General features: G+C 45.9%; 1 protein-coding gene across 1 annotated transcript in view; it reads right to left on the minus strand.

Annotated features, from left to right (window-relative positions):
• CHSY1 (chondroitin sulfate synthase 1) overlaps nucleotides 1–23,769 on the minus strand; it is a 93,043-nt gene that overhangs the window by 63,414 nt on the left and 5,860 nt on the right. The window contains exon 2 of the mRNA XM_019533803.1: nucleotides 16,265–16,760. Coding sequence (XP_019389348.1) covers nucleotides 16,265–16,760 — 496 coding nt within the window. The remainder of the gene's footprint in view (nucleotides 1–16,264; nucleotides 16,761–23,769) is intronic.

Raw genomic sequence — 23,769 nt, forward strand, 5'->3', positions numbered from 1 at the left:
GCTTAAAAGACAAAAAACCCAAAAACAAAACCCAAACCCAGAGGGAAAGCTTGGAGTAACTAGGATGCCAGACTTTTTCAAAGCCCCATTTCCACTCAGGAGGCAGCCAGTCTAGATAAAGACTTCTCGGAAACATTGATATTGCGAATGGTGAGATTTACAGTGCTAGGGTGTGCGCTCTTTGCCATGCAAATAAATACAGGAAGCACTGGGGGTGTGGGACCAACGAGGCGAGTTGTGAGCTTGCAACTGTGTGTGGGGGACCACAGCCCCAAGAGGCTTGTGTCACGATCAGGATTCCTACCACCTCGGGTGCTTTGCATGCAGAAGTGACAGCAGCTGTTTGGGGCCGGAGACTGACAAAAATATGGGCATAAGACAAAAGTGGAGGGTGAGCAGGCAGAAGGGGTAGGGGAGTAGAAGAACAATTAACAGCAATAGTGATAGAAAGATGAAAACATTAGCAAAACCATAATGTACTCACCCCTTTCCACTTCGCTGACTATTTACTGCTTTTCCCCAAATGTATAAACTCAGCTCCTCACTCAACAAGGCACTCTCTGCTAGATTCCTATGGCATGCTAAACTAGCCCCATAATGGAAATGTTCAGCATTATTTTAGAGCAGCAGTTCTCAGCCCATTTAGGCTCAAGAAAATGCCAGTGCTTGTTTTTCACTGGTTTTTTGACTATAGAAAAAAAGAATAGAGCGCGTCTTCTGTTGCACAGAGCTCAGAAAGACCCCAACGGGGCAGAAAGTTTTAAGTACGAATTCTAATTTGGAAGCTCTGTGTTTAATCTTGTGAATCATTAGCAATGCTAATATTGTGCAGCACCCTTGAAAGGACCTCCAGGCACCCCAGGATGCCATGGTACCCTGGTTGCTAATCAGTGTTTTAGAGCCTCTAAAAAGCTTAATGTTTTCTGTTCATTGTGTGAACTTGTACAAGACACAAGCGAAGTGTGTCAAAGGCTTCTGATGCATTGTAGAGACAGAACCAAAATGGGAAAGGGTGGGGGAGTCTTAATCGATATTCCATCACCTCTGGCCTGATGCAACACCCACCCAAAAAGAAAATCAAGAGTAGGAGCTGGATCAGACCCTTATCTAGGGCACTGCAGGCCACATTCCCTACTGGCCTCGGTGGGCATGATGCTACCAACCTCACTGTGACTCCATCGGGGAACTGGATTCCAGAGGAGTGGGAGAGATCACGGTTACCTAGCAAACCATAAAAGATTGAGGGTATTCCAGCTGGAAAGAAGAAAGCACTTGGGGAAAAAAAGTTCACCGTATGCAGTTCTCATTATCCATTATTATATTAGCCCAAAATCCAGAACAAAAACTTGTTGAATTCCTCCCAACATCATCAGCTCTCCTTAGGGCTGTTCCTAAACCTTCATAGGATAGACTGCAGCGCAGCTTTGGAGCACTGCTGGATTAAAGCTGCCCCGCTGTACAGATTTCAGCTGCGATGCTCCAGAGGAGCTTCTGGAGTTCTTAGCAGTGGTTATATTACAGGGCATGCAAACATGGGAAAATTTACTTTAGTCAACCACACAGTGCACCAAACACACACAGTCTGAGGAAGAGGGGCTTGTTCTAAGTGCAAGATGTACAGTACTCAGGGGAGCCGAGCTATAATTAAAAGGTAGGTCCACACTTTATTATTTTGCATGGATACACAGTACGCATTATTGCAGCTCTTCCCCTTTTGTGGTTACACAGAAATCATCATGTTGATGCAACTGGCACACCCCACCAAATCAGACACAGCTGTTTTGCCTCAATACAAAAGACAGACACACGCATGCACACAAGATGAAGAGCGATGTTATTTTATCCAGTGAAGCTAATTCTCAGCCAACGTACTCTTTATTGTATGCCCCCTGCTTAGGCAGGATGAACCTATACCCTCTCTCAGAAGTCAGTGGGAATTTTCATTCATATCTCCCATCTGGATGAAGGGCAAAATGGAACTTGTAAAGCACACTAACCCAGTAAAACACATGTTAATATTGCCCAAGATCAAGACTGGTCCCGCTTCCTACCATACTCCTCAGTAAAGTGTTAGGCAGGCTTTACATCCGAGTTGGCTTGGAGGCAGGGTCAGAACACATCCCTCCAACATAAGACTTGTTGCTCTTGTGCAGCACAGTTTTGCCGGCATGCCAAAACTGCTGAATTTCAGAGCGGAAGCTTTCTTGGCAGGTGTTCCTCCTTGCCTGGGGGAAGAGGAGGAGGGGAAGGAGGAGCAGGTAGGAGACTCACCTGGATTGAGGCAGCTCACACCCTCCCTACCTCCTCCTCTCTGCCTAAGTTTTGGAAACAGGCAGCTTCTTCACTACTGGCAAGTGCTGGCTTCTCTGCTGCCCTTCTGCCCCACATCTCTCAGCAGTGGCCTCTGGGGCAGGCTGTAGAAGAGCTGGCCTTTTTCCTACAGGCAGCTTTTTCATCAACAGCTACTGAAGGGGCAGAAATCAGCAGCAACTGCTCAGCAAGCAGCCAGCAGAGCACAGCGCAGGGGCAGCTGCTTCAGCAAGTTTGCTAGGGCAGATTCTCAGGGGATTCGGGGTGACATTTATTTGGGCTCTACTATGCACCCTCTCCCTGACTTAAACACTCTTCTGATTTCCTTCTCCACCCTGCTCTCATGCTCCAGCATTTTGCCCTGGTGGGATGGTCCCATTTCGAGTGGAGAGAGGACACAGACTGTAAAGCAGTACTTCTCAACCCTTTTGGACTCGCAGCACCCTCCCTAGCTGTTGTGAATTGAGAGATGCCCCATTTCAAAACCGGATTAATGTATTACAGTGCTTATCTCCTTGCAGAGGGGCCTGGCAGCAGAGTGGGGGGTTGATGAGACAGGGACATGCTTGAGCCTACTCTTATCTGCTCATGCCTCGAGGCATCCTTCAAAGGACTGGGGGGTGGGGGTGGCTCCCTTGGATGCCATGGCATCCTGCTGGAGAATCACTATTCTAGGGCACCAGACTGGCCAGGGTACATCTGCCACGCACTGCGCCAAGAAGCCGACCTACAACTTATGGCCTGGACTCGAATCCATGGAGGATAGTAACACGATTCAATCTGTCTCCAGAGAGTCCTCTGCTTTCCTGACATTTCCTTTTTTTTTCCCCATGCACTTCCAAGCCTGACTGGAGCAGACTTGGGTACAGCTTGCAACAGTGCCAGGCGTGGCTCCTCTATCCCAGTGGTGTCAAACTAATCTGGGCTGGATCCGGAAAGCAGGGGCTCTGCCTGAGCTAGACCTGTGGAGCCAGCAGCAGTGGCGGTGAGTCCAGGTCTGGCACCAGCAGTGTGGGTCCACGTTCAAGCAGCCGCATGGGCCTAGGGAATCAGGCAGCAGTAGGGCAAATAAGAGCTGTGCAGATACAGCCCTTGCTTGCCCCACCACTACCAAATGGCCATGTCCATCTGGGGCAAAGGACCCCAAATTTTGTGATAGGGCACACCCCACTGGCTCTGCCCCCTCCCAGTAGCCTGGCGAGCCAGCTGGAAAAATTCCCTGGGCCACGAGCTGTGTTCGACATCCCTGCTCTATCCCACGCCAGTGTCTTTAGCTTGTTCTGGGCATGGGTCAATTCTGATAAGGAGAAGGAACAAGTCAGCTCCTGCTGGTGTTCGAGCCGGCCCTGACACTGGAATTTTAATTGAAGTGACAAGAACAAGGGGTGTGGAGAGGAAGCACAGCACTGCATGTCAGGATGTCCTGCAGTCTAATCCTTGCCCTGGCAGAGGTCCTTCTGTGCCCCAGGGCAACTCATTTCAACCCCACTTCTGAGATGGGAATAAAAACTTGTGGCAGAGGAAATATCTAGTTGGTCTAATAAAATATATTTGCAAAAAAAAAAAAAAAAAAAAGTCTTTATTTGCAAGCTTTCAGACACACTCACCCTTCCACAGGCATAGGAGAATGGAAAGATTGTAATATTTCTCCTAGGTGGAAATGAAAATTAATATTTCATTTCCACCTAGGAGAAATTTGACAATCTTTGGATTCTCCTATGAGAGGAAGGATGAGTGTGCCCAAAAGCTTGCAAATAAAGACCTTTTTTTTGCAAATATCTAGCTGGTCTAATAAAAGATATCAGCTCTGCCACAAGTTCTGATTCCTTTTGCCTGTAGACCAATACAGCTACAACCTGCATCTGAGATGGGAAAATTTTAATCCAGCATTTAAACTGAGAGCGGAAGCTGTGAAAAAGAGGGTTACTGCAACATAGCCGAGCTGTCAAAACAAATGACTCTAGACCCAACATAAAAAGCTTTTCCTCTGCATGTAAGTAAGTGGGGCCCCTGCCCCCTTGCCCAAAAACTTTCTTGCTGGCAAGATCAAAGCTTCACTCCTTCAAGATTGTTTGAGAAGGACAGACAATATTTAGACAATCTAAAATTAGGCTGAAAAAGCAATTCCTCACCCTCATGTGAGAGAGGCCACTAGAAGCTTGTGAAATACGATCATAAGAAACCTCTGGAGGGGCTTCAAGGAGTGAAAGAGGCTTAGAGTAAAGACTGGTTAGGTATATTGTAGTTCCCCACACATGGAAGAAATGCGTGCACAGAGAATGCAGCCAGCACGGCCCAAGTAGCTCGGGATGGGCACCAGATCCAAGGAGGCATCACAGAAATAGCATGTTTAAAGACAGAGGTTGGACCGACCATGGAAAAAGGTACAGCTACCACAACAGATGTACCATGCATCTACCCCAACTAGAAAGAACAGGCAGGACTTGGGTAAACCTTAATGGCTTTCCTGTAGGTAGCACTGAACAGAAAACCTATAATCTGCACTAGTGCTAGGCAGCCGCTGGCAGTAAGGAGGGAACCTAAGCCTCAAGTATCCTGCTTATGAGATGCAGAGTCCAGGAGGGACCGACCAGTCCAGACCCCTGGCGATGACTTGTGCCAGCCAGCAGTTTTTGCCACTTGCACAAAGACAGGACCAGCCAGGTTTTTGAGAAATTTTGGTTGCCTCCACCCCCAGATCTGCTTTCTATGTTCATCTGTACTGCCCCATTATTTCCCAAACTGGATTGCCCCCCAGTGGTCTCTTCCACATCCCTGCCCCACAGCTGGCTGTCTATAACCCTGATGCCTACCACGTTACCCACCTTGCCGCGCTCAGCTTTTAAAAAACAGACAATTTCCTTTGTGGATGTCTCTGAAGGTGAATACCAGCTTTTAAAGCTGGATTTAACAAGAAGGTTGAGAGCTGGGGAGGAGAAGGAAGAGCACATTTCTCCCAAAAAAATTAAAGGTAAAAACTCTGTTGTCCAACAAAGAGCCATTAGGTTCAGCTGCTAAAGCACAGATGAGGGATTCTAGTGCTGCTTTAATGGAAACCTCCACAGCTTGGTCCAGATGGGATCAATGCAGATGCAGAGTCCGGGAGGGACCGACCAGTCCAGACCCCTGGCGATGACAATGCAGATCCCCTGTTTGCAAATGGCATTGCACATCTCAAATGTAAGGAGTGACGTGGTGCCACGACAGATGCACAAAAGTAGCAAGGTCCTGTCTGACAACCGAGTATGTACTAAACGGTGCAAGCAATGTACTCTGCAGAGTATCCCGCAAAGAAATGGGCCTGGAATCTCTTATTCATACAAGAGAATACCCTCATACAGGAATCCATTCCCAAGCATTTGGAGAATACACCCTCAGCAAGTCTGCTGAGGACACCAAGCTGGGGGGGGGCGGGGACGACAGTACTAGATATGCTGGAGGGCAGGGCTAGGATTCAGAGTGACCTCAACAAATTGGAGGATTGAACCAGAAGAAATCTTGGTGCCTGGTTTTGGGCTACCCACTACAGAAAAGATGTGGATAAATTGGAGAGTCCAGAGGACGGCAACAAAAATGGTTCAGGGGCTGCGGCATATGGCTTCTGAGGAGAGGCCAAGGGAACTGGGCTCATAATGTCTGGAAAAGAGAAGACCGAGAAAGGATTTAAGAGCAGCCTTCACCTCCCTGCAGGGGGGGCTGCAAAGAGGATGGACCTGGACTGTTCTCAGTGGGGAGAGATGACAGGACAAGGAGCAATGGGCTCAAGGTGCAGCAAGGGAGGCTGTGGACTCTCCATCCTTGGAGGTTTCTAAGACCTGGGTAGACAAAGCCTTGGCTAGGATAAGATAGTTGGGGGTGGTCCTACTTTGAGCAGGGGTTGAACTAGATCAGTGGTTCTCAACCTTTTTTGTACTAGGACCCACTTTGTAAAAAAATCAATGGCTAGTCCTGACCCAGTGCCCTCCACTCCCAACCCACTGCTGCCTGCAGGGCAGGGGGAGAGGGGCCCAAGCAGCCCCTTGCAGGCTGGAACTCTGCCAGCCGGCAAGAGAAAAAGCTAAGGTTTTCCCCAATTTTTCTGCATTTTTTAAGTTTGTTGATCTACTTTTAAAGTTTGTTTGCAACCCCATCATAAATTCTTGCAACCCACTTTTGGGTCGTGACCCATGGGCTGAGAAACGTTGGACTAGATGACCTCCTGAGGTCGCTCCCAACCCTCATTTTCTAGGATTCTTCTGCATAATAGGATGAAAGATATCTTGGCTCAAGTGGACAATGAACCATTGGATAGGAAGGCTCACTGAAGTCATTTAGGTTAGACAAGATTGTCCTCAGTTAATCATTCATTTCAAGTTAGCATACAATGGTTAGAAAGGCTTTATTTCTCAGCAAGGCTGGTTCTGTTGTTCAGCGTTGCCAACTACATGCATTCAAACAGATTTGACGAAAAAAGCCTGTTAAATATTTAAAGACCCCAAACGGAGACAATAACCATTTATTCCTTCAGAGAACAAATGTGTGTCAGCACAGTTTCAGCCAATATCAGATAAAAACCATCTGCCTAAGATATGTACAAACAGGAAAGGAAGTAATTTAAAAAAAAAATAAAATTTAAAAAAAAAAAAAATCACAATGACTATAATTGTATGTTAAAAAGGCAAAGCGCTCTGGGATCAAGAACAGGACCAAGACCCTGGGATGCAACCTCTCATCTTCCTGTGCATCCTTACAGTGACTAAGTAAATTAAGCAACAGCACAAAACGTGTGCATCAGTACTGCCGTCACAATAATCCAAAGCACTGTGCCCGGAAGGGGCTGGAAGGCAAACTCATGCTCTTCTGCAGTCCACGCTCATGCAGCAGTGATGCAATTAAACAAACAAACAAACAAAAACTTAGCTTTCATTCAAGTTAAGATTTAAGGGAACCACTGCTAAGCAATTAAACCCACTGGAGGCTTTTGAGGGCCAGTGTCTTCATTAGCACTGAACTGCGGCTCTCAAAGCAGTACCTGAACTAGTTGCATTTGGTTTAGTTGCCTACACCGGTATCAGGGAGAAACAAGCTGTCCGCAAAGGAACTTAGTCTGCTTTAAGGGGATGCATCAAGACAAGCTTTTAGTGTCTTTGCAAGGATGCTGGCCTGGAGTACTTCCATTTTCAGGATTAGAGAAAAGCATGACTATACACCCACCGTTTCTATCACAGCAGGAGGAGGAGGAGGAAGGTAAAGGAGAAACTACCATTTAAACTTGAGGAAATGTCCTACTAGGACACACAACAGACTACACAAAGATGGCAGTCAAGCCTCATTCCTCTCAAACTAAAGATCTGCCACTGACCAGTTAAAGGCCCTTAGGATCCTGATCCTGCAGTCAACAGCACACAGTACGTTCTTCGGCAGGCACAGTAGAGTTGCTACTGCACAGTGCAGCTCCTCTGACCTATTTCCAAAGTCATTCAGAAATCACCTTAAATTGGGCCACCAATATTTCAATTCAAATCAATTAAAGCATGGTGGCTCTTTCAAAAATCAATTCTGTTTTTACGGAACACAGCATCTCGTCTTCCTCTGCACCTTTACAGCGATTAAGTAAATTAAGCACTATACCATCTCAAGAATTATACTGCTGAAAAATGAGTAAGGGAGTTTATCTTTTGTTTTGTGTGCATTAGGAGTTAAGTGGCCAAGTATAGCCACTGTCAAACAAAAAACCCAGAAAATCCAAGGGCTACAAGAGCACCCAATCTTCCTCCAAATGAAGTGTAATTTTAAAGCAATGCTCCCTCATAGTTTCCAGCTGTGTCCTTAACTTGTCCGTGAACACTTGAAGGTCATTTTGTTCCAGGATTGTAAGACAATAATCCTCACCTTTTAAATAATCAGGACTTCTGGCAAGATATTAGGAGGACTCCAGCTGATAACCATGGAAGTCCACACCATCAGGGGTCCACATAAGCTTTTTACACAGGAAATCGGTGCTAAAATTTTCAAGCATGTCAAGAACCAATTAGGAATGACCCGACAGTACAGAACCAAGCTGCACTCTCCAAATTAGAGCTCTGTAGAGCACATGGCTCTCGAGCAGGAAAGTTTCTAAAACAGATGCGGCTGGATTTGCTCTGAACAACCAGCCTTCCTTGCAACATACCCTATATACCACAGTCCACGTAAAAAAAGGTTGGAAAGCACATTACAGAACGCGGCATTTTAGAAGTATAATTTTTGTGACAAGGGAGCCGGTTTGCAGCCTGTATTTATCAGCACCACCCTTCTATCAAATGTCCGCTTGACTGTAGTGCAAAATTGAGCTCCACATTAACCTATAGAAGCACATTTTAGTGCAGCGTATGGGAGGGCCCAGACATTCAACTGCTATTATTAATTGCAGCTGTGCAATTCAAAAGCTAGCTTCATCCCAGCCTAGTCAGCAAAAAGGAGACGGCACAGCGCCCCATGGAACAGCATCCATCCAGGGGTGCGACCTGAGAAAAAGACAGCGAGTAAGTACAATGACTGGAAAGTGGCTTCGAGCCCTTTCCTTTGCCATGTCTGAGGCAGGCTGCCTGCGCAAGGATTCAAGCAAGTCAGGAATATTAATTGGGAAGATGCTAACAATATGCCAAGGACTATGAGCATGCTACATCAGCAAAACACAGCTGACAGCTCACCGAAGCCTCTGTATGATTGCCATACAAGATGCCCGGCAGAGTCCAAGGAGAGCGGCTTAGAAAGCAGTTGGATTTGTGCTATGTCAAGGCAGAGAGATGGCCATTGTGTGCAGCGTTCCCATGCCAGCTTCCCAAGAGCATGCATAAAAGCCTTGGAATCAGATTAATGCTACTGGCTTTTATGCGGTCGGCTGCTTTGGCATACTCGGGACTACGTGTCTACCAAACCAGACCAAAGTCTACAGTCATTCCTGGTAATTATCTTGGGATTTTAACTCCAGGCAAGTTCTGTAAAGAAAGCAACATTTTATGTAAAATGGGTCACATACAATCAAGGCTTTGCTAGGTCGACCACATGGGATTTTAAAGAACCATCTTTTCTGCTCCTCTGTACAGAACTTCCATCCGTTCTTTAAACACAAGGACAGACGTGCTCCCTTTGCCTGCACCCAGCACAACACACCTAGCCCTGGAAGCAACCCCACAGCAAGATGCTGGGCCACCCGCAGACACTTCAGCCCTGTTTGTTTTAAGCATCCCTCTTCTCCCCCAAAACATCCTATATCTATTTCCAACCTACAAAACAGTTTGGGGACCTTTCACCTTGGAGGCAGGTCTCATACCCCCAGCTTAATACTGCTGCAATGGAAGTTAAAGACAGCTTTATTGCTAGAGTGGAGATCAGATCCCTTCTCCAATAGATCTGCGTTTTTAAAACAGATTGCAATCTGCTTTACAGATTGTGCCACAGCTTCATGGCTTGCCAAATAACCGCTTGGAAAGTGCTGTGCCTATTACCGCTAAAGGCATTTTTAAGGCGCTATACGAAAAGACCAGCAGCTCTTAACAGATGAGTTGCTTTGTGCACCTGGTCTATATTTGGAAGCAGCGAATGGACTCTGGCCTTTTCCCTACAAGTCCTTCATACACTGAGACAAATCTTTAATAAAGTTTGCTGCAAACTCATGAAGACTGCTACAAAGGGCGGGGGGGGGGCATGAAGCAGGCGCAGGCGATTTTAAATAGGCTATGGCCCTTTCAGCCTCTTGCCATGTGGAGTCCAGAGGCCAGGCACTGTATAAGCTCCGTATAATGTTAACTGAAAGCATTTGCAGAAAGTTTGTTTTCACACCCTGCTTTTCATACAGTCATAACAAGCAGTGCTGTAGGGCTCCAGCCTGGTAGAGACAGAATGGCCTTTTCACAAGCTCCAGGAAAGAGGAGCTAAACAGAGAACTTCAGATCTCCGAATAATTTTTCCCTCCAGATGGTTTCTCGAGGAATAAACTCAAACCTTCAGACCTTTCTCTCCCTCCAAGTGCAGATCTTAATTAAGAATCTGGGATGAGTGGGTATTTTATTAGAGTTCTTTATCCAGCCACGCAATGAAGGATTAGCCTTTGCTGACTTGCGCTCGGGGTAACGACTAATCCTGGTAGCTCCCTCCGTTCAACCAGTGACAGGGATCCAAATTCCTAACAGACGCGCTGAATTTCAGAGCGTGCATAGGGAAGATCTGATGTACTTTTACTTGACAGCAAGGTAGTGTCACCAGGACTTCAAGCAGTGCAATGCAGAATCTTCCAAGCTCTCCGTTTCGACAACTTGCAGCTTAGACATTTACTTAACTAGAGGCAGATTAGGCATCTATCACTTCACGAAAACTGGGTCAATCTCTAACAACATCTACGCAACATGCAACTCAAATGCAAGTGCACATCATGTACTCTCCACGCTCCTGCAGGGAAAGGGAGTGTGACTAAGAGGCCAGGATTCAAAAATAAAAGTAATGCTGCTAAACCTGACCGAGCTCCTGTAACAAAAGCAGCGCTGGTCTCCAACCTCCTCAGAAAAATCAAAGGCATTTTGCAAACAAAAAGACAAAACACATCTTCTGCCAAACTATGCCAATGTAGGAGTGCAGAACCTCTCAACCCACCCCCCCACAGGCTACATCAAATCTCCACCTCTTCCCCAAAACACTTCCTTTGATCAAGTATCCAAAGTTGTCCTGTGGTTTCCCTAGCCAGCATCCCTTTAAAAAGGGAGGAGGAGACCTGCTCAAGTAGATACTTCAGTTGCTACAATGGACCGGTTATCTCAGCTTGCTCCTATACGCTACTTTAAATAAGTTAGTCTCTAAGGGCGCCTATATACACGTTCACCAAGACTGCTCCGATGAGCTGTAATTACAGCACCTTGGAGAACACTTGACTAACAGAGCCTTCTGGAGTGTGGTAATTAATTGGGTAATTACCATGCTCCAGCAGACTCCAGCATCGTATGTAGGAACATCCCCATGCTGAAAAATGGTGGTGGGGGTCCTTTGGCTAAAGCTCATTCAATGAGCTTTAGTTAAAGTGCCCCTGCTGCCATTTTTCAGCACAAGGACACCAATACACGAGGCTCCAGGCACTTCAATTAGAGTGGCTCCCAGAGCTTCTCTAATTAAAGCGTCCACCTAAGGTACCACCATGGCCCTCCTTCTGCTTGACCTCAGACTAATGCAGCAACTACCTCTTTATCCTTATAGAGATGTATAGGAGCTAAATCACTATACATTTTAACCCTGAATGAAACCAGTTACACCACTTATCTCCTACAGGACCAGGCAGATGGAAGAACTGCAATCATGACAGCTCATACAGGTGTCATTCCAAACCAGTATAAAGTATTTAACACCCTTTAGTTAAAATTTAAGAAGTCATACAGAGCTATTCCTCTTTCACAAGGATGCAGGACTATTCCCATTCTTACACTGCCCCACTTCTATGGCACTGAAGGAAACAAAAGTGGTTGATGACCAGATGGAAGCAAAATGGCACTGACGGTTTCCATCAGAAAGGAAGCTAATTGCTTGGACAAAAAATGGTGAAGATCTCCAAAGCCAGGAACAAGCACTGCTCAGCACAGCCACAGAACTCCTAACCGCAACAGTACTGAATAAGGAGGTTGCAGACATGCCCGAGGAAAATGCCAGGCTCAGAAGGAGACTAGAGACCAAAAGAGAGGTGGTGTTGGGCAAGACGCCAAGAACTCTGTACTAGAACCAAAGCCAATTTTCTTCAGGCTCAGTGGTCCAGCACTGGGTCAGCACACTACGTCAGGAAGAAAGCCAGCAGGGTCTTGTTCTCCAAGCCGAGAAATGCACAAAGAGTGGGAAATGGCCGGGGGGGGGGAGGGGAGGATTGGAGAGGGACAGAAAAAAAAAAAAAATATTTTAACCAAGATACTTTCTGTTCAAGCCAACAGCAGATTACATTTGAAACACTTATATTCTTAGGACAGAATAAACAAGCCCCAACAAGTTCAACTCAGCCCTTTTTGCCCAAGAAAGGGAAAATAAAAGTTAAGCTTCCAAGTTTCCTTGTTGGGAGGAAGGAGGGTGGAGGGGAAAAGGTCTTAAAAATCCAAGATCCCATCTGCTCTTTGTGGACATCAGATGTTCCACGATTCTGTTTGTTCTAGGCATAATCCTACTTACTTCCAGCTCTTGTGCAATGCATTATGGGCCAACTATGCCTTGGTTAGCACACAGGGCATACCACCAACAGGCTCAGCACTGCACAAAATACTCAGACCAAAAATGAGGAGGATGTCTGCTGGAGGGATCTTACAATTGAAGGGCACGTCTATCTAGCGGTCACTACCTTGATTATAGCACACAAAGAGTCATCTGACCTAGCATTAAACTAGGTGTTCAGGTATTGCTAACAGCACAGCCACAGCATTACAGAATTCAGCAGAGGCTGCAACCCCCTTCCTTAAACTACCTAACTATAAAGGCACACTGGGCTCTGCGATTCTGTGGTTATACTGCTATCAGGAACTTAGGTACAACTGTGCAACCTGTGCTCACAGCAGTGACTGGAGCACAGGCATACCTTAAAGCTGATGCTACAAAGCGTGTGCACTGGAAAACCTAGAGAAAGGACTATCTGAGCAGAGGGGCCCTTTTTCCCCCATGAAAAACTTTCTTCTTGTAGATATTACAGCAGCAAGTCTTTAGGAAGCTTCGAATGAGTCTAGGCTGTGGAGGGCTTAAATGAAGCAAGCCTGGGAACGCACTGTGTGCCTCACACCGCAGGGAGAAGAGGAGAGGAGGCAGTCTCAGGACTGATAGTGTTAATCAAAGGCAGGAGGAATAAAAATGTGGACACTGGTGATATGACAAGTAATGAGCTTAAATTGCAGCAAAGGAGATTGAGGATACACATTGGGACCATTAACCCCTGGGACAGATTACCCAGGGAGGATGGAGAATCTCCATTCCTGGAGGTTTCTAAGAAGAGGTTAGGTAAGCGTCTGTCAGGACCACATAGGTGTGGCTGATCCTGCCCTGGGGGCTAGTCCCTTCCTCACCATTTTCAGAGATGCCAGGCTTGAAGAGGCAGGTTCAGGTGAGCCAGCAGAAGGATGTGACTTGACCAGAAAAGAGGACCACAAACAAAACTCAACAGGAAAAAGGCAGCGGTGTAAAGGAATGGAAATAAAGAAAAAAAAAAAAAAACTTTCAACCTCCCACCAGGGGTAAGAGCAATGGTGAGTGGAGCTGGAGAACACCCCATAGGGATGCCCCCAGGAGATGAGAGGTAAAGTCCTAGTAAACTCTTGCTCTCACAAGCAGCTCCTGCAGAAGTCCCTACATATTCACACGAAGAAAGCCGTGACGATCTGGGCTCATGCTGTAACCTCCGGGATTGAAAAGTTTGAGTGCCTGACAGGGGAGGGGTTGAGGTAGCTGGATTCAAGCCCTGCATGAACAGGAAGGTGGGAACAAGATCAGGGGTATCCTACAGAACAGGGTGCTCACGCCTGAGTGGGACAGGGGTGGACAAGTGGGCCTTTCCCCGCAACCAAACACTGCAGTTCAGTCATCCTGGCCTCCTGCTTGACAGCCACAAATACACTCAAGACATGGAAAATGTTGCTTTTACACCACGCTTTCCTAACACAGCTGCGTTCTATCTTAAATAAAAGTCCCTAGAATCATTTAATCCAGTTGTCTGGGCAATGAGGGAACCAGATCAAAGCCCAAATTATGACAGTGTTTCATTAACAAAACCAGGCCCCATTGCAATGAAAGTGCAACAACTCCTCACACAAAAGTAAACGTGCTTTCATCGCTGAAGCAGCTACCCCAACTGTTCTCGTCTCCTGAATCCCTCACATCTCGCACAGGATTACATTTCAAGCTCTTGCTGTTTAGTCTCCTTACACATGCACTAATTGTAAACGTCCGCTGCACTGGAGAGAAGATAATGTCGTGGACAGGGTAATGCAAACAGCTCAGCCCCATTACTTTTCCTTGGCATTAGCCACTGAATTCTGCTATAGGGCACAACACAGTACATTGAAGTGCATCTCTCCTCCCAGATTTCAAGCCAAATCCTAGTCTTCCTGAAACCACTGGGTCTTTCCATACCAGGATTTGGGCCTTCTAACAAAGTTTCCAAATGCTGTGAGATGCAGACATTGACCCAGGACTCATTTCAAGGTAGCAGGAGAATAGTCTTTGGGCTCTACAGCTATTCTGAGCAAGAGAAACAAGTAAGAAATGGATCCAATTCTTCCCTTTACAGCACCCAGCACACTGCACCATGCCCACGATTGTGTGTCTACAAGCACAGAGCAAGGGGTCTCACTGCCACTTGAAAAGACCTACTCTGGAGATTTCCTTGGTCTCCAGATCTGGTTTTTTAATGTACAAAAACGTCTATGCATGTCAAGATTAAAGGAGTTGGAACGGTCTCTTCCGTCTCGAGGGGCCTAATACAATGAGCTCCAGATTGGGTTTACTAAGAACTAAATGGTAACATCTTGGGGTAAAACGGTCAAGAATTTTCTCCAAAAAAATAAAAGGGGCATAGCTCTCACGAGTTAGAAACGTATTACGACAGTCTTGCACATTAGAAAAATCTACTTGCTGCAGAAGCCCCCACAAAGACAGCACCACACTATGCACAAAGAGCAAACACGCAGGCAAAAAAATAAAGAGGAAAAGGTTTCTTTACTGTTATCTTTGGTGTTCACCCCAACATCAGCAGGTGAGGCCATCTTTCAGGAGGCTTCTCCAGAACTGGGGCCCGATCGGGTGTGACACGGAATCACAGCTTGAAGAACCTCATGGCAGTAAGTTCAGCAGAAAGATTCCCTGCCACAGTAACCAGCCGAACCTGGCACCTTAAACTACAGCCTTGCTGTCCGAAAGGGTGAAGGAGTGCAAGTAGCAGACGGCACAGGCAATCACAGTTTCTTCGGGGCTACGACAATCCCAGTCAGATCCACATGGACAGATCCTTGTTGCAGTGCAGGTGCAAGGCTCCACCCAGACTGGCCAAAAGCAGCAACTCAGTGCAAGCAAGGGGCAGTCATGCTGCATTTGCAGGCACCCCTGTGCAGGCCATTCTCTTTTTACCTGCAGACTTAGTATGCAGTGTGAACAATGTCAACTCCCAGAAAGATTAAGCTACTGTCTGGCAACAGCAATACATGGGGGGCAAGAGGGGAAGATGAGGAGTGAGGCAGATGGCTGTACGGTTGGTATGCCACAGCAGTAGCAAGCAGTGCAATAATGCTATGGTTATTGTTCAATACCGACTCCAAAGACAGGCACAGCTCAGTACAGACTGGAGGCCAGGCACATTCATGTTCCAGACCTAGCTCCAACAACAAGCATGAGTCAAGGCCTTAACATCATATGACCGTGTGGGTGCCAAGTGCCTCTGAAAAAAAATCAGGCCATTAACCACTTTAATTTAGCTCTCCCCATCAATTTTCCTATTGCAAAGCAGGGAAGATGAAAATTTATACCTCGTGGCACAAGGGTGTTGCTGGTAGGGGAACACTCGACTTACACCACTCCTTCATTTATGCTTGTAACCTCTAGAAGACTAAGCGAAAGAAGAAAGAGCGTTTCCCCTCCCCTCAACCCCATAGTTCCTTAATTTTTATGACGGGTGCCGCTGTTTTCCATCACATAAGTGATTTCTCTATCTGTATGGGTCTTTCATGGGACAATGAGAGCAAAAAATTAAGACCTAGAGCCACTTAAGTGTAAAGCTGCAGAAAAAGGCAGGGAGCTCCGGGTAAGCACAATACCCACAGCAACTCTGAACCAATTTTAGATGGATCATAAACCAACCAGACCTCAGGTTGGATGCACACCCTTCATTTTTACTAATTACATGCAATTATCCTAGCCCCAGGACAATATGCCCAACACCTCACCCTCAACTTCCCACCCCTATGCCACCCACACCTGCTTTTCTTTGTGCTCTTACCTCATAAGACCACACGCACTGCACTCCCGCAAATCTCCGCACACAGCGCCCCACTTCCACATCTTCATGGGTGGTATACATCTCTCGCAGGCACTCTCCGATATGAGGCACCATTCTGCGCAGCACTTCCCGGCTCATGATCACTCCTGGGCCCCCCATGCAGAAGTTCTCACCAGGCTCCAGAGCCAGTTTCCCCATCTCTTCAGTGGTGCCAAGCCCAGTCTGTCCAAGGAAGAGGGGCTCGCTGCTGTTCAGGCTCCGGAGGAAGTTCTCCAGTTTATCCCCTTTGATGTAAACATCATCATCCGCCCTCATAAACCATTCGTATTTGTCCAAGTAGTGGTCGTGCATGTACTTCAGCATCATGAAGGATTTCTTCTGGGGAGGGTAGGAGTCATCCACACCTGGCAATGGCACTATCGGGATTGGAATGGAGGTGTCAGAGCCCTCGCTGGAGAAGAACTCAACTTTGCCAGGTATGGTGTTGGACCAGGTCCTGGATTTAAAAAGACAAACCACAAGCAAACCAGAGGTACTAGTTAAATACACAGACTTAGACAGCACACACCACAGTACAAATGAAACATGCAGAGAAGCAATGCAAGAGACCCATTAGCTTTAGCAGTTTTCTTTCCAGTTCTCTCCTAGTGACATCCTTCCGCTATGCCAGCAAAGAAGAGTCACTGCATCATTGTACGTGTTGCATGAAGGTGAGAGTGCCACGGAGAACATGCGAAGTATCCTGACAGGACTCTGTCTGGGCCTTTAAAGCAGGTTGATGCTATTACCCAACTTGGTAATAGAAGAGGGATGGGGATTTTTAAAGTGCTCAATAGTTGCCCCACTGACATCAATTGTCAGTCTCCCAATGCTGATGATTATTGGGGGGGGAAAAAAAAAAATCCCACTTTTTTTTTTTTTTTTTTTAAACAAAGAACTATGCGAACATAAAGGGCACAGACCAGTCAGTGATAGATGAGAAAACACCGTGTGGGACAGCCCAAAATCCTGCCTGCATGTTTAATCCTCTACCTTTTGTCCCCAGAAAGGTGACTCAAGTCATGAGTGATGTGGCAGGAAGTGAAGAATAGATTTTTTTTTTTTAAATTAGCAACTGTAGGAGAGTTCAAGCACAACGGGCTTCAGGTTCTCAAAAGCTTTGCCGCAAGTTATTCAGCCCATGGTCCCCCTGCCCCTCCCAAGAAAGGCTGTGGGAACTCAGAGAGTTCAGAAGTGCCGACTCCTGCAGAACAAACAGATGACAAATTTCACATGAACTCGTGAAGAAGTCTGTGCCCATGGGAGAGCTCCTGCAACTACCCTACCAGGCTGGAGTATCCTCTACCCAGGAGCTGAGGAAAGAGACTCCTGGTAAAGAGCTTTCTTTTCCCCTTGCAACAGTCTGAGAACCAGAAGGTAAGGGTGCTTCAAGCTTGCTTGTCCTGCCCAGCCAGAGATCCAAGGAAAAACAACCCCAGAGTATGGCAAAGGGCTACCAGGACTCCCAACCAACGGGCTCTTCTCACTCACTATTGCGTTATGGCTCCAAATGTCACAAGCGGCCTCCACTCCATTTTATTCCGAGCTCTGGCACATTTTGCAAGCCCTGGCACCCAAGTGATTTGGGTCCCAGGAGCTTATGATGGCTTCAGACACACAGCAGAAGAACTGAAATATGCAGTGAAGGATCCCAGAAGTAGAGGGGAGAGACAAGGAAAAGCCTAACGGCCCCCACTTGAGCTAAGAGAAGATGTCAGCCCAGGAAGCAAAGTGCTGAAGCCATGGGATTTGAGTGCTTGAGCTAAAGCACCTTTTTGTTGGGGTTTCTCGAAACCTCAAGGGGACTTGAGCTGGCTTTCCAGAGGGCTTGCTTGCCTAGGTCACCTCCAGAGCAGCAGCTGATTCACAACTCTCTTCTGAGGGCTAGCTGCAAAGAGGACAGCTCCTTGCTCTCCTAATGCAGGGGGGTTACACAGGGATGCACCCCGGCAGGCAAAATGGGGAGAGCTGCTCCAAAACCTAAGAGGAAGTTTGAAAGAGGGCACAGAGACGGAGGAAGCGAGCCCAGCAAGAGAGGTATGGCCTATGCAATCAAAGCCGCTCTTATAGCCAGGAGAATTTTTATGCTGCTTAACACAAACAAGGGCCCCTAAAGACACAGCATCTGTTTTACGCCCTTTGGCAAAACCTGCCTGCCCCAGATGGACATGGGAAGCTGGCCTCTTTATACCACTTGGAAGAGGTGTAGAATGAGTCCATTTTAAGTCAGACTCGAGAAAACATCGTCTCTCTCGGGACAATTCTAAATTACATAGATATTAAAAGTTTGCACTCTTACTCCCAATCTGATGAAGTTTACACTATTGAGTATTGTTTTCTCCAATTTCTACCGACAAGAAGGACAGAGTGTGTATTCGAAGTAGGAAGATGTGGAAAATACTTTTTAAAAATCCGCAACTGGAGAGGTTTTTCCTTCTCCTATATAAAGTAGAGTATTTTCTAGTTATGTTTGGTAGCTTTGTTCAGAATGTAATCTGCATTCAGAATCTGATGCGAAAACATTCTCGAGGTGTGAAAAAGAATAGTGTTCCTTAAATGTATCATTGCTATTTATACCAGGTGTTTCTAACCATAATTTTCAGACCAAAAATAGAGTCAGATATGATTGGGCCATATAAATCATCTTAAAATCTACAAAGCGAGCCAGTATGAGACCATCTATTTAAAAATATTCCTATGAATTAAACCAGAAGTTCCATTTAGAAAGCTTACAAGGTTATTTTAATGTTGATTACCCAAAGATTTGTGCAGTTGTAAAGTGAACAGATAGAACTACGAAACCGCTATATGCCAAGTTTCAAATAAATAAAACCGATCCTTTTAAAAACCATGCATCTTTACCATTTGAGTTTAGGACTGAAATATCTAATGCGTCTTAGTGCAGGCCCTGAATTACTAAGTTTCCCAACACCTGGTGAAGTCTATGGACAAAACTCCTGCTGACCATGATCAGAGACACAAGTCGGGCTTTTTAACTGCCTCACTGATGACTAATGAGCAACACAATTGCTTATAAAAACTCTGTCCTGCTGCAGCGGGGAAACCAGACTGTTTTAAGAGAGACAGACGTATCCACACCTTTAGCCTTCACTATGTGTCTTTGTTTGCTCCTAACCACACCCAGGACATGGGTTTTTGTTCTGTTTTGGATGAAACACGCATCTTTTTTCACACTAATTCCTGGTATTTTATATGGGCAATATCTACTATAAGCTTAAAAATTCATTTGCCAAATGCAGCAGCCTTCTGATTGACAGCTGATCAAAAGTATATTTTGACAACTTTAAAATTTAGCTAGAAAATCATGGGGGGGAGGGGGAGGGAGAAATAAGTGCCAAAAAACTCAATTCTCAAAAGCCTCCGCTGTCATCTCTTCCCAAGGCTGCTTTTACACTGGAGAGACTCTTCTGTGTATATAGCTCCTAGCTGATATGCTGTAGTTGGTAACAGAAATAGCATAGTTGCAGGAATTTATTATGTTTAAAAGTGTTCTCCACCTTCAAATTCAGCTTTTTTTTTTTTTGGTTTTTTTTTTTTAAATCAGCACCTCGATAAGTACTGGCAGGAACTGGTTTCAGCTCAGTAACAGCCACATATATCAGTAAGACTGGGTGGATGTGGCTTCTGGTGTTCAAATTTCAGTGGCCTGAAGCTATTTTAGCTTAAACCAGTGACACGTAGCCCTGGGAAGTCAGGAGATGCATGAGCAGCCAGTGGTAACCAACGAACGACAGTAATGTGTGCATCCTTAGACGAATTGTGGGCAACATGCTCTGGCTGTGCGAAGAAAAAAAAACCTCTACATGATACAGTTGTACATGTTGCATTATTCATGATTTCAAGAGATACACAATGCATGAAGTACAAGAAGTGGCCTTTGATAATATTTTCTGACGAGACACACTTACGGCTTGGAAGCCATGATTTGAATCGGAATTTGTCCCAGACACTGGAATATGTCCTACTCGCTTGTGGTGAAGTCACTGATCAAGTATCTCTCCTTCATTTCGTACATCAATTAAATTCCCAAGACAAGAAGGCTTGGTCAGACTCAAAGAGATTGGCTTCCAGTGTACTTTAGACCCCTGCTATATGACTTTTGACCTCTAGTCAAAAAACACATTCAAGTCCCTATCAATGTAAAAAGTTTTTCCAAAAAAATCTCTGGAAATACTCCATGTCTGCTGCCTATGTCAGAATGAATAGCTGATGACATAACAGACATAACTCGGGTCTCATGTATCCACTTATTAAGACAGAAGTTAAGTGCAAGATATATATTTCTTACATATGGGGCAGGGTACAGAAAGAGTCAGAAACCTGCACTGAAAAGGTGAATCACGACTAGCGGTTGACAGACTTATCTAAATCAACGGAAGTAAGAATAAAAACTACAGAGGACTGAATTTTCATGCAAACAACTCTATGTTTTAATTTGGATTCACTGAAGAATCAGCTTCTGATCACATGTGAATAACCCAAGGTCAGCATTTTCATAGTCACATTTCCAGTCAACTGACCTGAGACTTCAGGGGTGGACTTGCTTGATGATAATCAGTTAGAAATGACATTCTGGCTTCAGTCACAAGGCTTTGCTCCTTCACCAGCTCTTCATGCCATGCGAGTAGACCAGGGGCGGGCAATTATTTTGGGCTGCTTACTGAGTTTTGGAAAGCCATCGAGGGTCACATGACAGGCAGCCAGGGACAGATAAATATTAATTTTCTAAACTTTTTAGGGGCCCTGCACGCTGGATAGAAGAAGTGCCTGGTAGGCTGCATTCAGCCTGCGGGCCGCATTTTGCCCACCCCTGGAGTAGACACTGTCTGCCCAATTCCTGTATATTTTGCTTTCACTACTCACATAAGCAAGAACTGCTTACCATTTCTGCAGAACTGGTTATTCATTCTGGTAATAAAAAGCAACCAGGATATCACAGGAAAACCCCCCAGAGCCTGCCCTCTCCCACACACTTAACTAAATGAGCATGACTGGGGAGTGCCAGTGTAGCACAGCATTTCCACACCACAAAGCTGCATTCAGGGTTAGAGGTTATCTATATTGCAGCCAATGTGCAACAATGCCCAGAGACATCTCAGGAACTGAAAGCACTTGTGTCTACTGAAGATCATTATTAACAAACAAGCAGCTAAGAGGTCAGTCCAGTAACCCCTTCTCACATGAGCACTGTTTTCCCACTGACTTAAAAAAAAAAAAATGGGAGTACTTGCAGGACTTAGGATTTGAGGAGTAAGTTTTGCCTTCTTCAGGCCCAGTGCATGCTCTGGTTTCTCTCTGGGTGCCAGACACACAATTCCCAAACAGCAGGAGTCACCAACAGAATTAAAGCAAAGTTGAAACAAAAAAGTTGGGCAACGATAGTCCGAGCATCTTGGTTTTAAAAGTGCATTGCAGCATGGTACAAGACTGTTATAGCTTTATCAGTTAATTGTATATTTTTTCCACACATCCCTATGCACATACTGTCAATCCTGAGCCAGTCACAGCACCAGCAAAGCTGACTGCATACAAGGGAGCTGCATAAATGTTATAGTCAAACCTGTGCACATCACATCCCTGCTATCTTTTGTGGGACAAACTCCACCTACAAAGATAGGGCTAAAAAGCTGACAGTGACTATAACCAGAAATACAGGACTTCCCACGAAGTGAGACAATTAACAGAGTTAACAATGTTATTGTTAATTATTTGTGCAGGAAAAGAAAGTGCTACTTGGCACTTTGCTTGAAGCCCAGATCAGGACTTTCCCCCCTTATCTTCAGTTTCCCAAACAGTTGTTATTCATATTACCGTGCTTTGTTATCACCAAGGAAGACAGAGCAAAATAAAGCCATCTGGAACATTATACAGACAGTTCTGGCTTTGTACAGTCCCAAATTAGAGAGGATTAAAAAAAAATATATATTCCATTTTTGCCTGAGTGGGCTGGTACCACCCTGGGAGGAGACCAAGGAAGCCATTTAGTTTTCAGAAACACTCATCTTGTATAATTATGCAGCAGGGAACAACACAATTTGTGAATGCCTCGGCAAGATAATGGAGCTGGAGGAGCTATTTCTTGAATGCACAGTTCAGCTAAAGTCTGCCTTGAATTAAGGCTAGTTTTGAGCAACTGTGCTTCTAAATCATGGGTTAGGTCTCTCCAGTGAGCACTCACTAGAGATGGAGGCAATCAGTTAACTCTGCTATGAAAGTCATGCACACAAAGCAATGTTTGTACCAGAGCCATGTCCGCTACTGAGGGTTTGAGGAATAAGCAGCTGAACAAAACAGGAGTATCTTCAAATTTCTGAGAGTCACAAGTGCCAAGGGTGAAAGGAAAAAGAATCCTTGATCCACTTACACACCAGAGAATTTCATACCATCTGGTACTGATAAGCTATCTTATAACATCACCACATACAACTGTCTTCTTTCTTACAAGTTAATACCTTCATAGATTCATAGACATTGGGGCTGGAAGGGACCTCGAAAGATCAGAATCCAGCCCCCGCCCCAGGGGCAGGAAGTCAGCTGGGATCACAGGATCCCAGCAAGATAAACATCCAGATGTCTTCTGAAGGCGTTCAGAGTAGGTGCTTGAACCACCTCCGACGGCAGTCTATTCCAAACCTTGGGGGTTGGACAGTGAAGAACTTCTTCCTTATGTCCAGCCTGAATCGGTCACGGAAGAGTTGGTGACTGTTCGACCTTGTCATCCTTTGGGGCGCGCTGATGAACAGACATTCCCCCAGATCCTGGTGGTCGCCCCGACAAACGTTTGGTGGCCAGCAGATCACCCCTGAGCCCGCGCTTTTCCAGGCTGAAGAGCCCCATGGGCTTTCAGCCTCTTGTCATAAGGTCTGTTTTCCTGACCTCTTGATCATGTGCTTGGCTCTTCTCTGGACTCTCTCAAGCTTCTCCACATCCTTTTTGAATTGCGGAGCCCAGAACTGGACGCTGTACTCCAGCTGCGGCCTCACCAAGGCTGAGTACAAAGGGAGAACCACGTCCTGGGATTTGCTTGAGAAGCATCTATGGATGCAAGCCAGCGTTTTGGTTACTTCACTAGCCGCAGCATCACACTGAAGGCTCGTGTTCATCTTGTGGTCAATCATGACCCCCAAGTCCCTTCGTCCATAGTGCTAGCCAGCGTAGCACTGCCAAGCCTATAAGGATGCTGCAGGTTTTTCTTTCTCACCTGCATTACAGAGCCTTTGTCTTCATGGAAAGTTACTTTTCAAAAGTTAGCACCCTAGCACTCCTGCAAAAAGACAACCCCAGAACCCTGGAATCCTCCCCAAAAAGTCTCCTACTCCAAAGCAAAAACTGCCAGTCTGTGCTCTCCTTTCCAGAAGGCCTGAAGTTCAGCCTCTTATTTTGCACCTGGAAATAAATCCAACCCCCATACCCAGCACAGCCACATGCTATAAAATCCTAAAAGC

Source organism: Crocodylus porosus, unplaced genomic scaffold (genome assembly GCF_001723895.1).
Source record: "Crocodylus porosus isolate Cpor-Errol unplaced genomic scaffold, CroPor_comp1, whole genome shotgun sequence".
Taxonomy (NCBI): domain Eukaryota; kingdom Metazoa; phylum Chordata; order Crocodylia; family Crocodylidae; genus Crocodylus; species Crocodylus porosus.